Below are 12,500 nucleotides of genomic sequence, written 5' to 3' on the forward strand. Positions count from 1 at the left end.
CTCACACACTCGAGCTGAGAGGGTCATAAGGAAATAGATGAGGGGGAGAGGCTCAGTGTAGAAATGTGGAATTTTGGATAAACATTCTTGTGTGGGTCAGATCCAACATCATCATCATCATCATCATCATCATCCTAATTAAAAGAGGTGAAAGCTGAATCCTGCTGGAGTTCAGATGTTACAGCACAGAAACCATGTACAGACCTGGTCTTTCGGGGTTTCTCAGTGATTGTGGTGAATTCGGGTTAAACCCTGTGGAGGAACTGATTCCACACATCTGTCTTTTATTATTAAACATGTTCCAGTGCAGATTTCAGATGAAATATAAACCACTGGTAAATGCCATGAACATGATAAAAATACACAGATATGATAATATCCTCAGTGTTCTGGTGTGGAATCTCAGAGATATGTGTTGAACACATTAGCTGAAATGTGTAATTTAGGGAAGCTTTTGTTTACTTCATAAAGAAAGGAAGATTTTGGGCTTGTTCTTCTACATAGTCTTCCTGGGAGCTGCTGGTGATCTTCAGTTTATTCCACAGGTTGGAGTTGAGTGAGGATTGATTGATCAATTCCAATACTTTTACCTATTTTTACACTGGGAATATTCTCATTTCTGTACTTGAGCTTAGGAGTTGATATTAAAGTTCATGTTGCTTTGGAAATGCTTAATAAAATATATTATGTTAAATGTATTTTCCTCACAATAGCTTGTTATTGTTATTATTGTTATTATTATACATTTTAATGTTATTATCAGGTTTATTTTTTATCATCACACTGCTGCTGAATTGATTATTTAAATAAATTCTGATGCTTTAATTTCATTTTTTCATTGACACTTTTTCACCATTTTTCTTTTTATTAGTATGTTTTTTTGTGGTGATTATTAAACATTCTATTTGGATTTTTTGTTTCTGTTGGTTAGATGCAGTTTATTAAAGTGAGTTTTTATTATAAATCCAGACACTGTTATTAAATCAGTGTTTTACAGGGCTGAGATTTTCTTCACTTTGCCAAAGATTGCGGTGTGTGTGTGTGTGTGTGTGTGTGTGAAGTAATTCGTTTTTTAACGCGGAAGTGAGTCACGTGACAATGTGGCGCGTTTTGTTTAATTGTGTTTTAATGAATAAAGTTTGACGTTTTCAATTGCGTTGTCTTTTCTTTTTTTGATTAACGTCTTTGTGCACTCTGTGTAACGCCAAAACTTTATACATTAAATATATTCCTTCATTTTCGTATGAATTAAAATGTGTGAATGTTCCACAGTCTCGGGGTTCAGCAGTCACCTCTCCAATAGAGCGACTCTCTAACCGGAAACACAGGCGGAAGCAGCGGGATGTGGGCGGGGCGACTGAGCTGGTCTGTGAGGGAGGGGCTGTAGCTCTGAGGAATAAACAGTTAGCAGTGTTAGCAGTGTTAGCAGCGTCTCAGTAACACTGCGGTCTGTAATCCTTCACCGAGGGAATAAACGCGGTATAAAGTGTATAAACCCGCGGTTTCTCACACTTTTACCGCTCCGGTTTCAGCGCACAGCCGCATGCAGGAACCGCCGCGGTGAGCACAGAGACCCGGAGTTGAGCTCTACATTAGCATAGCATAGCATAACATAACATAGCATAGCATAGCCACTGTAGTGAAATATAAACCACTAAACCAATTAATAGTTTAATTAACAGGTTTGTTACATTACATTAACATTTTACATAAAGAACTTTGTGTGTATTATATTAGCATTCAGCTGATTCCTACATTTATAACCTTTATTCTGTCACTCTGTGTGTGTGTGTGTGTGTGTGTGTGTGTGTGTGTCTGTCTGTCAGTCAGATGGAGGGAGATGAGTGTGATTTCTCCTCAGAGCCGTCTGAGATTTCACACTCAAACAGAGGAAGTGTTTCTTCATCAGTCACTAGGGGTGAGTCTCTGTCACTCACACACACACTCACACACAAATACTATCTCCACACACACTCTCACACTCAAATACTATCCCCACACACTCACACACACATACTATCTCCACACACACTCTCACACACACATACTATCTCCACACACACACACACACACACACACACAAACAATTACAGTATAAACAATTACCTCAATTACACACCTTTTAAAAAAAACTAATGTTGTGATAATAGGACTGTAACATGTGTGTGTGTGTGTGTGTGTGTGTGTGTGTAGCTCAGGATGTGTTGGTGTACCTGGTGAGTGATGGGGCAGTGCAGGTGTGTGTGGAGAGTGTGAGTTGTGTGTGTGTACAGGAGCTGGGCCGCAGTGTGAGAGATGCCCTCAACATTCCCGATTCTGCTCAGGACGTGTTTGCATTCTGGCTGTGTTCACAACTACTGGGTAACACACACACACACACACACACACACACACACACCACATATTTCATTTATGTATATATATATATTAGGGCTGTGAATCGTCTAAAATATAATCGCATTATTGTCATGCGGTAACTTGTGATTAATCATCAACTTAATCACACATTTGTATCTGTTCTAAATGTACCTTCAATTAACTGTTCAGGTTTTTATTCTCTAGTCAACATGAACATGGAGAAATATTGATGCTTTATGCAAATGTATGTTTATTATTAGTGAAACCGAACTCAACATAGAGCACGAACGCAAACTATTCCTGTAAATGTTTTAAAGTAACTCTGAAGTTTTAAATGATTTAGATCATCAGAACTTTTGCTATGTTTCCACACAGACAGTTTTAATTGCCGGATGAGTGCATTATGGTGGATTTAATTGTCTTGGATATACTTCAGTTACTGTACATGATGCAACAATCAAATAAAAAGTGCAGTTCTCCTGGGCACATATTTCTTCAAATTTCAAATTCAGAATTCAAATCTATAATAAAAAGGGGGATAAAAATCTTTTGATAATCAGCAAAAGGACAGGCATCTTCATTTAACACAAACAAAGGTAGATAGAAAATCAAGACGGAAAAGGAAGAAAGATGGTATTTTTTCTAGACTAAGACTGGGGCTTACAGCACTCAACATTGCAAACTACATTAAAACGCCCATCAGGATAATGTTTGGTGTGGACTTACAGACACAGTGGAGAATGCACTTATTCAGTGTAATAGATATACAGAGGAAAGAAGTAAACTAATTGGTGGAGTACAGAGTGAACAGCAGTTAACAGTAACCGCTTTTGAATCTAGTAGAAGCTCATAGTCTATTAATGCAATTTCTAAAAAGTACTCGTTTAAATTAACAGGAGATAGATCGTTTATTATTATTATTACTCCATTATTACTATTATTATTACCGAGGGGTTTGGGTGTAGATGTTTGAGCTGAACGTGCAGGAACATCGGAAGCTTGAGGCCTGACTGGTCTGGGGAAAAGGGATACGAGTCTCTGATACATTACCACAGTAGATGGCAGCAATAAACTACTTAAGAATGCGAAATTTAATTACAGAATTACAATTCATTTAAATTAAATTACATTTAGTTAATTTTGACAGCCCTAATAAATAACATTCATGTGTACACCCTCTTCTATTAATAACCACAAAGCAATAAACATGGAAACAAAAGTAAAATGAATTAGAGATTAGAGGTGAAAAGATGGAAGACGTGACTCGTTCTTATAACATCCAACATCAACACAATTCTAAAGATCAAGTACAAGATCATAGAACATGTGAAGTCTACTGGACCAGTGATCACACAATCAACAACACACACAGTTGTGTTGATCCCAGTGATTAGTGAACAGACTCTGATAACAAAACACTAATGCACAAACTGAACCTACATTAAACTGAATTTGTGTGTGTGTGTGTGTGTGTGTGTGTGTGTGTGTGTACAGAGCTGCAGTTGAAGCCTAAACACCAGCCGTATAAACTGTGCCGTCAGTGGCAGGACCTGCTGTACCGCTTCACCCTCGCACACACAGACGAAATCACTCTCGGTGTGTGTGTCGACTGTATCAGCCTGTGTGTGTATATATACATACTGATAGTATATGTATGTCTGATTGTGTGTGTGTGTGTGTGTGTGTGTGTGTGTGTGTGTGTGTGTGTGTGTGTGTGTGTGTGTGGTGGTCTGTAGATGAGCCGTGTCTGCAGTACAGAAGGAATGTTTTTTACCCCAAATCTAAAGAACTACAGGTAAACACACACACACAAGCAAGGATTTCACATATATATCTATCTTTATATCTTATATATTCTTATATTTTATTTTATATAGTTTTTCTACTTTTATTTATCAGTCTTCTTTTTCTTTGCATTATTTTTCTCCCCATCCTATTCCCTCATGCTGGATTGTCGTAATAAGCATTTCACTGCATGTCGCACCCTGTATGTACTTTATTAGGTACACATACTAGTACTGGGTTGGACCCCTTTTTGCCTTCTTAACTGCCTTAATCCTTCGTGGCATAGATTCAACAAGGTACTGCAAACATTCCTCAGAGATTTTGGTCCATATTGACATGATAGCATCACGCAGTTGCTGCAGATTTGTCGGCTGCACATCCATGATGTGAATCTCCCGTTCCACCACATCCACATGCTCTATTGGATTGAGATCTGGTGACTGTGGAGGCCATTTGAGTACAGTAAACATTGTCATGTTTAAGAAACCAGTCTGAGATGATTCGTGCTTTATGACATGGCGCGTTATCCTGCTGGAAGTAGTCATCAGAAGATGGGTACACTGTGGTCATGTTTACAATACTCAGGTAGGCTGTGGGGTTGACACTATGCTCAGTTGGTACTAATGGGCCCAAAGTGTGCCAAGAAAATATCCCCCACATCATTACACCACCACCACCAGCCTGAACCGTTGATACAAGGCAGGATGGATCCATGCTTTCATGTTGTTGACGCCAAATTCTGACCCTACCATCCGAATGTCGCAGCAGAAATCGAGACTCATCAGACCAGGCAACGTTTTTCCAATCTTCTATTGTCCAATTTCCGTGAGCCAAATTGGAATTTAGGTGAATTGTAGCCTCAGTTTCCTTTCTAAGCTGTCAGGTGTGGCACCCGGTGTGGTCTTCTGCTGCTGTAGCCCATCCGCCTCAAGGTTCGACGTGTTGTGCGTTCAGAGATGCTTCTCGGTTGTAGCGAGTGGTTATATGAGTTACTGTTGCTTTTCTATCAGCTTGAACCAGTCTGGCCATTCTCCTCTGACCTCTGCCATCAACAAGGCATTTGCGCCCACAGAACTGCCTCACTGGATATTTTCTCTTTTGCGGACCATTCTCTGTAAACCCTAGAGATGGTTGTGCGTGAATATCCCAGTAGATCAGCAGTTTCTGAAATACTCAGATCAGCCCGTCTGGCACCAACAACCATGCCACCTTCAAAGTCACTTAAATCACCTTTCTTCCCCGTTCTGACGCTCGGTTTGAACTGCAGCAGATCGTCTTGACCATGTCTACATGCCTTAATGCATTGAGTTGCTGCCATGTGATTTGCTGATTTAGAAATTTGCGTTAACGAGCAGTTGGACAGGTGTACCTAATAAAGTGGCCGGTGAGTGTATGTGTATGTGACAAATAAAATTTGATTTGACACACACACACACACACACACACGCCGCACGCACACAGCAGGTTTCATATATATACTGTACTGTAGTGCACTAGTGTGCTCTCTGGATATAGTACACAAGGGTTTAATTTGTGAGCTTATTTTTGTGTGTGTGTGCGTGTGCGTGTGTGTGTGTGTGTGTTGCAGGTGGAGGATGAGTGTGTGTTACGGCTCCTGTATGATGAGGCTAAATTAAACGTCATCGAAGGCCGGTACCCATGTGACCCTGAGCACTGGAGTCGATTGGCTGCTTTATCATGCGCTATAGAGATCGGTACAGGACTTGACGACCAGCAACTGACCACTGCTATCAGGTACACACACACACACACACACACACACACACACAGAGCGATCCAGTATTTTACTATTAATTCCCACAATCAGCTATAGATTTGTAGAGTGTTACGTGTATATACAAATTTAAATATGAACAGAAAAGTAGTATAATTTATTATAGCTCAGATCTGAACTGTACTCATAAACTTGTCCCTTTGTCTGGTGTGTGTGTGTGTGTGTATACGTACTAGAGACAGGAAGTTGTCGTCGCTGTTACCAGCTCATGTAGTAGATGGTCTAGGGGCAGGGCTTTTCTCCACCCTGAGGTCGAGGGCGGGGCGTCGAGCCGAACTGGAGCAGAATCTACTGAAGGAGTATCACACACTGAACATGCACACTGAGCCCCGCCCACTTATTCTCCAGTACCTCAGCATCTGCCACACACTGCCTTATTATGGGTCAGTATACACACACACACACACACACACACACACACACACACACACACACGCTCTCTCTGTGTATCCCATATACAATTCCTCTCTCTGTGTTTGTCAGGTGTGCGTTTTTCACAGGTGAGATTGATAAGCCGGCTCAGGGGCTGCTGCATCGTGGGGGGCGTAAGGCGGTGAGTGTAGGCATCAGTTTGGAGGGAGTGTACGTCATCGACACTAAGGAGAAGGTGAGGAAGTGTTCTGACTGCAGGGTTCTCAAAAGTCTGATGCTCCATCACATTTATCACTTCACCATATTTTAACACCTGTGTGTGTGTGTGTGTGTGTGTGTGTGTGTGTGTGTGTGTCTCAGCATGTGCTCCTGGGCCTGCGCTTCTCTGAGCTGTCGTGGGATCACACGTACCCTGACAATCAGGGAGACTCGCACATCCTGTGGCTGGAGTTTGATGGAGAGGAAGATGGAACACCTGTCAATAAATTACTGAAGATTTACTCCAAACAGGTACACACACTCTCACACACACAAACACACTCTCACTCACACACACTCACACACACACATTCTGGCATGCATATTCCAGACTGAGATTGTGTGTGTGTGTGTGTGTGTGTGTGTGTGTGTGTGTGTGTGACTCCAGGCGGAGCTGATGAATGGTCTGATAGAGTTCTGTGTGGAATTGCGCTCTGTCGGTGATGCGGCTGCGTCCCAAATGGCTTCAGCTGCGGAGGACTGTGTGGATGGAGCGAGCAGGAGGCGGGTGGGGAAAGTGCACAGACAGAACAGTGTAGTGTGCAGCAGAGTGCACACTCTGAGCACCATTAGCTACGTTGATGACGGTGAGTGGAGCAGCGTTAACAAGTTAAACAGGCCTATATATTTTATTATTATTAGTATATACTTTATGCTGTCAGTTACAGTTGTGGGTTAGTGTGGATTATGAACGATGAAGGAACAGATAGTTTTCACCTGTTCACTTTTTAGGTAAAGAAATAAAGCGTCTGAAACCGAAGAGAGCAGCGTCCTTCTTCACCAAACAGACTCCTCCCACTTACACTGCTGTCCAGGTGACTGACAACCTGGAGCAGAGCTGAAACACTGCCCTCTATAGAGTAAAGACCAAACACACACACACACACACACACACACACACACACACACACACACACACACACACACAGATTCTGGTGATGAAGGGATAGACAGACTGGACCATGATGGAGCAGGGTGTGTGAGTAGCAGGTTACAGTGTCGATGCTGAGATGTTTCTCCTCTATGCAAAGAGCACAATACCACCTGGAGAAGGAAACTCATCAACCTGTCTCTCCTACCGCGGTGCCAGAACATCTTACCTCCACGTGTTTCACCAGTGCTTTATCCCACCCAACACGTGACTATTATACACCTCCTACAGCAACACGTGACTATTATACACCTCCTACAGCAACACGTGACTATTATACACTCCTCCTACAGCAACACGTGACTATTATACACACATCCCACAGCAACACGTGACTATTATACACACCTCCTACAGCAACACGTGACTATTATACACCTCCCACAGCAACACGTGACTATTATACACCTCCCACAGCAACACGTGACTATTATACACCTCCTACAGCAACACGTGACTATTATACACACATCCCACAGCAACACGTGACTATTATACACTCCTCCCACAGCAACACGTGACTATTATACACTCCTCCTACAGCAACATGTGACTATTATACACATCCCACACCAACACGTGACTATTATACACATCCCACACCAACACGTGACTATTATACACCTCCTACAGCAACACGTGACTATTATACACCTCCCACAGCAACACGTGACTATTATACACTCATCCCACAGCAACACGTGACTATTATACACATCCCACAGCAACACGTGACTATTATACACCTCCTACAGCAACACGTGACTATTATACACACATCCCACACCAACACGTGACTATTATACACACATCTCACACCAACACGTGACTATTATACACACATCCCACAGCAACACGTGACTATTATACACTCCTCCTACAGCAACACGTGACTATTATACACACATCCCACACCAACACGTGACTATTATACACACATCCCACTCCAACACGTGACTATTATACACACATCCCATTGGTCTCACGTTGGCCTGATATCGCCTGTGTCCCAAAATGTTTAATTCAGTCTTCTGAATTTTTTATATAATTATTGTTTTATCAGGTAAAATCCTGCAAGTCTTTGTTAGGTTGCATATGAAGTTGTGTGTGTGTGTGTGTGTGTGTGTGTGTTAGAGAGAGAGAGAGTAGTGATGTACTCATGACCTTTACCTTTCGGTTCATTCCAAAAAAATAATTGTGCTGATGTAATTATTACAGAATACACACTCTAAGAAATGTTTACAGCTGTCTGTTAGCACTTGTTAAGTCTATGACTAATTCCACACACGTCACCGTCACTGCTGAACATTGTGCTGTGCTAATTACATAAGCAGGACTTTTATATAACATTGTAAATATATGTTCTAATTTAAAGACTAAAGCTGTCATGACCAATATAACCTGCTTTAGTATCACCGCTGTGTGTGTGTGTGTGTGTGTGTGTGTGTGTGTGTGTGTGTGTGTGTGTGTGTTGTATAAAGCTTTATATCTCTGGATGTTCCATATAAAGAAACTAATCTGAACAGAATTGATTTGTACTGGATTTCTGTGGCTGAGAAAACACTGCAATCTAATCTCCTAAACTAACCCCTGACGTCTAATCCAACCCCCAACGTCTAATCCCCTAATCCAACCCCCAACGTCTAATCCCCTAATCCAACCCCCGACGTTTAATCCCTAATCTAACCCCGACGCCTAATCCCTAATCCAACCCCCACGCCTAATCCCTAATCTAACCCCGACGTCTATTTCCTTAATCCAACCCCCGACGCCTAATCCCTAATCTAACCCCGACGTCATTTCCTTAATCCAACCCCGACTTCTAATCCCTAATCTAACCCCGACATCAACATCTAACCCTGACCCCTATCTCTAATCTGACCTTCACATTTAACCCTGCTCAGAAATACCCTTTCTACTAATGTCATGTTTTTTTATCAGTGGGTTTTTATATAAATACTGAAATAAATCTGTTTATCTCCAGTGTTTTTCTGTGTTTATTACTAATTAATAAAAAGTTAACGTTCAGCAAAAACACCCCGTGAACACCTGAAGAAGGAAACAATCATCAAACTGTCTCTCTTACTGCTGTGCCAGAACATCTGACCTCCACGTGTTCTTTCACCAGTGTTTTATCCCCCACCAACACGTGACTCATACACTCGTCCCCCACCAACACGTGACTGTTATAAACTCGTCCCCCACCGACACGTGACTGTTATACACTCGTCCCCCAACAAACACGTGACTCATACACTCGTCCCCCACCGACACGTGACTCATACACTCGTCCCCCACCAACACATGACCCTTATACACTCGTCCCCCATCGACACGTGACCGTTATACACTCATGAACACGGGAGGTGTTCAGTTCAGGTGTTCATGAGTGTATAACGGTCACGTGTCGATGGGGGACGAGTGTAAGGGTCATGTGTTGGTGGGGAGAGATGAGTCACGTGTTTGTTGGGGACGAGTGTATAATAGTGGATAGACAGACTGGACCATGATGGAGCAGGGTGTGTGAGTAGCAGGTTACAGTGTCGATGCTGAGATGTTTCTCCTCTATGCAAAGAGCACAATACCACCTGGAGAAGGAAACTCATCAACCTGTCTCTCCTACCGCGGTGCCAGAACATCTTACCTCCACGTGTTTCACCAGTGCTTTATCCCACTCCAACACGTGACTATTATACACTCCTCCTACAGCAACACGTGACTATTATACACTCCTCCTACAGCAACACGTGACTATTATACACTCCTCCTACAGCAACACGTGACTATTATACACACATCCCACACCAACACGTGACTATTATACACACCTCCTACAGCAACACGTGACTATTATACACTCCTCCTACAGCAACACGTGACTATTATACACTCCTCCTACAGCAACACGTGACTATTATACACTCCTCCTACAGCAACACGTGACTATTATACACCTCCTACAGCAACACGTGACTATTATACACATCCCACACCAACACGTGACTATTATACACTCATCCCACACCAACACGTGACTATTATACACACATCCCACAGCAACACGTGACTATTATACACTCCTCCTACAGCAACACGTGACTATTATACACACATCCCACACCAACACGTGACTATTATACACACATCTCACACCAACACGTGACTATTATACACTCCTCCTACAGCAACATGTGACTATTATACACTCATCCCACACCAACACGTGACTATTATACACACATCTCACACCAACACGTGACTATTATACACACATCCCACAGCAACACGTGACTATTATACACTCCTCCTACAGCAACACGTGACTATTATACACACATCCCACACCAACACGTGACTATTATACACACATCCCACTCCAACACGTGACTATTATACACACATCCCATTGGTCTCACGTTGGCCTGATATCGCCTGTGTCCCAAAATGTTTAATTCAGTCTTCTGAATTTTTTATATAATTATTGTTTTATCAGGTAAAATCCTGCAAGTCTTTGTTAGGTTGCATATGAAGTTGTGTGTGTGTGTGTGTGTGTGTTAGAGAGAGAGAGAGTAGTGATGTACTCATGACCTTTACCTTTCGGTTCATTCCAAAAAAATAATTGTGCTGATGTAATTATTACAGAATACACACTCTAAGAAATGTTTACAGCTGTCTGTTAGCACTTGTTAAGTCTATGACTAATTCCACACACGTCACCGTCACTGCTGAACATTGTGCTGTGCTAATTACATAAGCAGGACTTTTATATAACATTGTAAATATATGTTCTAATTTAAAGACTAAAGCTGTCATGACCAATATAACCTGCTTTAGTATCACCGCTGTGTGTGTGTGTGTGTGTGTGTGTGTGTGTGTGTGTGTGTGTGTGTGTGTGTGTGTGTGTGTGTGTGTTGTATAAAGCTTTATATCTCTGGATGTTCCATATAAAGAAACTAATCTGAACAGAATTGATTTGTACTGGATTTCTGTGGCTGAGAAAACACTGCAATCTAATCTCCTAAACTAACCCCTGACGTCTAATCCCCTAATCCAACCCCCAACGTCTAATCCCCTAATCCAACCCCCGACGTTTAATCCCCTAATCTAACCCCGACGTCTAATCCCCTAATCTAACCCCGACGTCTAATCCCCTAATCCAACCCCCCGACGTCTAATCCCCTAATCTAACCCCGACGTCTATTTCCTTAATCCAACCCCCCGACGTCTAATCCCCTAATCTAACCCCGACGTCTATTTCCTTAATCCAACCCCCCGACTTCTAATCCCCTAATCTAACCCCCGACATCAACATCTAACCCCTGACCCCTATCTCTAATCTGACCTTCACATTTAACCCTGCTCAGAAATACCCTTTCTACTAATGTCATGTTTTTTTATCAGTGGGTTTTTATATAAATACTGAAATAAATCTGTTTATCTCCAGTGTTTTTCTGTGTTTATTACTAATTAATAAAAAGTTAACGTTCAGCAAAACACCCCGTGAACACCTGAAGAAGGAAACAATCATCAAACTGTCTCTCTTACTGCTGTGCCAGAACATCTGACCTCCACGTGTTCTTTCACCAGTGTTTTATCCCCCACCAACACGTGACTCATACACTGCCCCCACCAACACGTGACTGTTATAAACTCGTCCCCACCGACACGTGACTGTTATACACTCGTCCCCAACAAACACGTGACTCATACACTGCCCCCACCAACACGTGACTCATACACTGCCCCCACCAACACGTGACTCATACACTCGCCCCCACCAACACGTGACTGTATACACCCGCGAACACGGGAGGTGTTCAGTTCAGGTGTTCATGAGTGTATAACGGTCACGTGTCGATGGGGACGAGTGTATAAGGGTCATGTGTTGGTGGGGGACGAGTGTATGAGTCACGTGTTTGTTGGGGGACGAGTGTATAATAGTGGATAGACAGACTGGACCATGATGGAGCAGGGTGTGTGAGTAGCAGGTTACAGTGTCGA

General features: G+C 42.4%; 2 protein-coding genes across 21 annotated transcripts in view; both read left to right on the forward strand.

Annotated features, from left to right (window-relative positions):
• Nucleotides 1–1,152, forward strand: part of ehbp1l1b (EH domain binding protein 1-like 1b) — a 26,587-nt gene extending 25,435 nt beyond the window's left edge. For all 14 annotated transcript variants that reach the window (XM_046860791.1, XM_046860789.1, XM_046860790.1 and 11 more), the window contains one exon: nt 1–1,152. This exon is cut by the window's left edge and continues 270 nt beyond it. The gene's annotated coding sequence lies outside the window, so the exon portion shown is untranslated.
• Nucleotides 1,153–1,357: 205 nt separating this feature from the next.
• Nucleotides 1,358–7,693, forward strand: frmd8 (FERM domain containing 8). Of its 7 annotated transcripts, none has more exons than XM_046860811.1 (11): nt 1,358–1,682; nt 1,827–1,918; nt 2,194–2,361; nt 3,853–3,954; nt 4,095–4,153; nt 5,732–5,898; nt 6,115–6,321; nt 6,422–6,545; nt 6,671–6,820; nt 6,957–7,155; nt 7,301–7,693. In XM_046860811.1, exons 2-11 carry the CDS (start codon nt 1,831–1,833, stop codon nt 7,408–7,410), a joined length of 1,374 nt encoding a protein of 457 aa, XP_046716767.1. In that variant the 5' UTR covers nt 1,358–1,682; nt 1,827–1,830; the 3' UTR covers nt 7,411–7,693. The 7 variants fall into 7 exon arrangements, with proteins under 7 accessions (XP_046716767.1, XP_046716770.1, XP_046716768.1 ...); XM_046860814.1 differs by having other exon boundaries at nt 2,199–2,361; XM_046860812.1 differs by having other exon boundaries at nt 1,831–1,918.
• Nucleotides 7,694–12,500: the final 4,807 nt, after the last annotated feature.

The sequence above is a fragment of the Silurus meridionalis genome, chromosome 11, assembly GCF_014805685.1.
Source record: "Silurus meridionalis isolate SWU-2019-XX chromosome 11, ASM1480568v1, whole genome shotgun sequence".
Classification (NCBI taxonomy): domain Eukaryota; kingdom Metazoa; phylum Chordata; class Actinopteri; order Siluriformes; family Siluridae; genus Silurus; species Silurus meridionalis.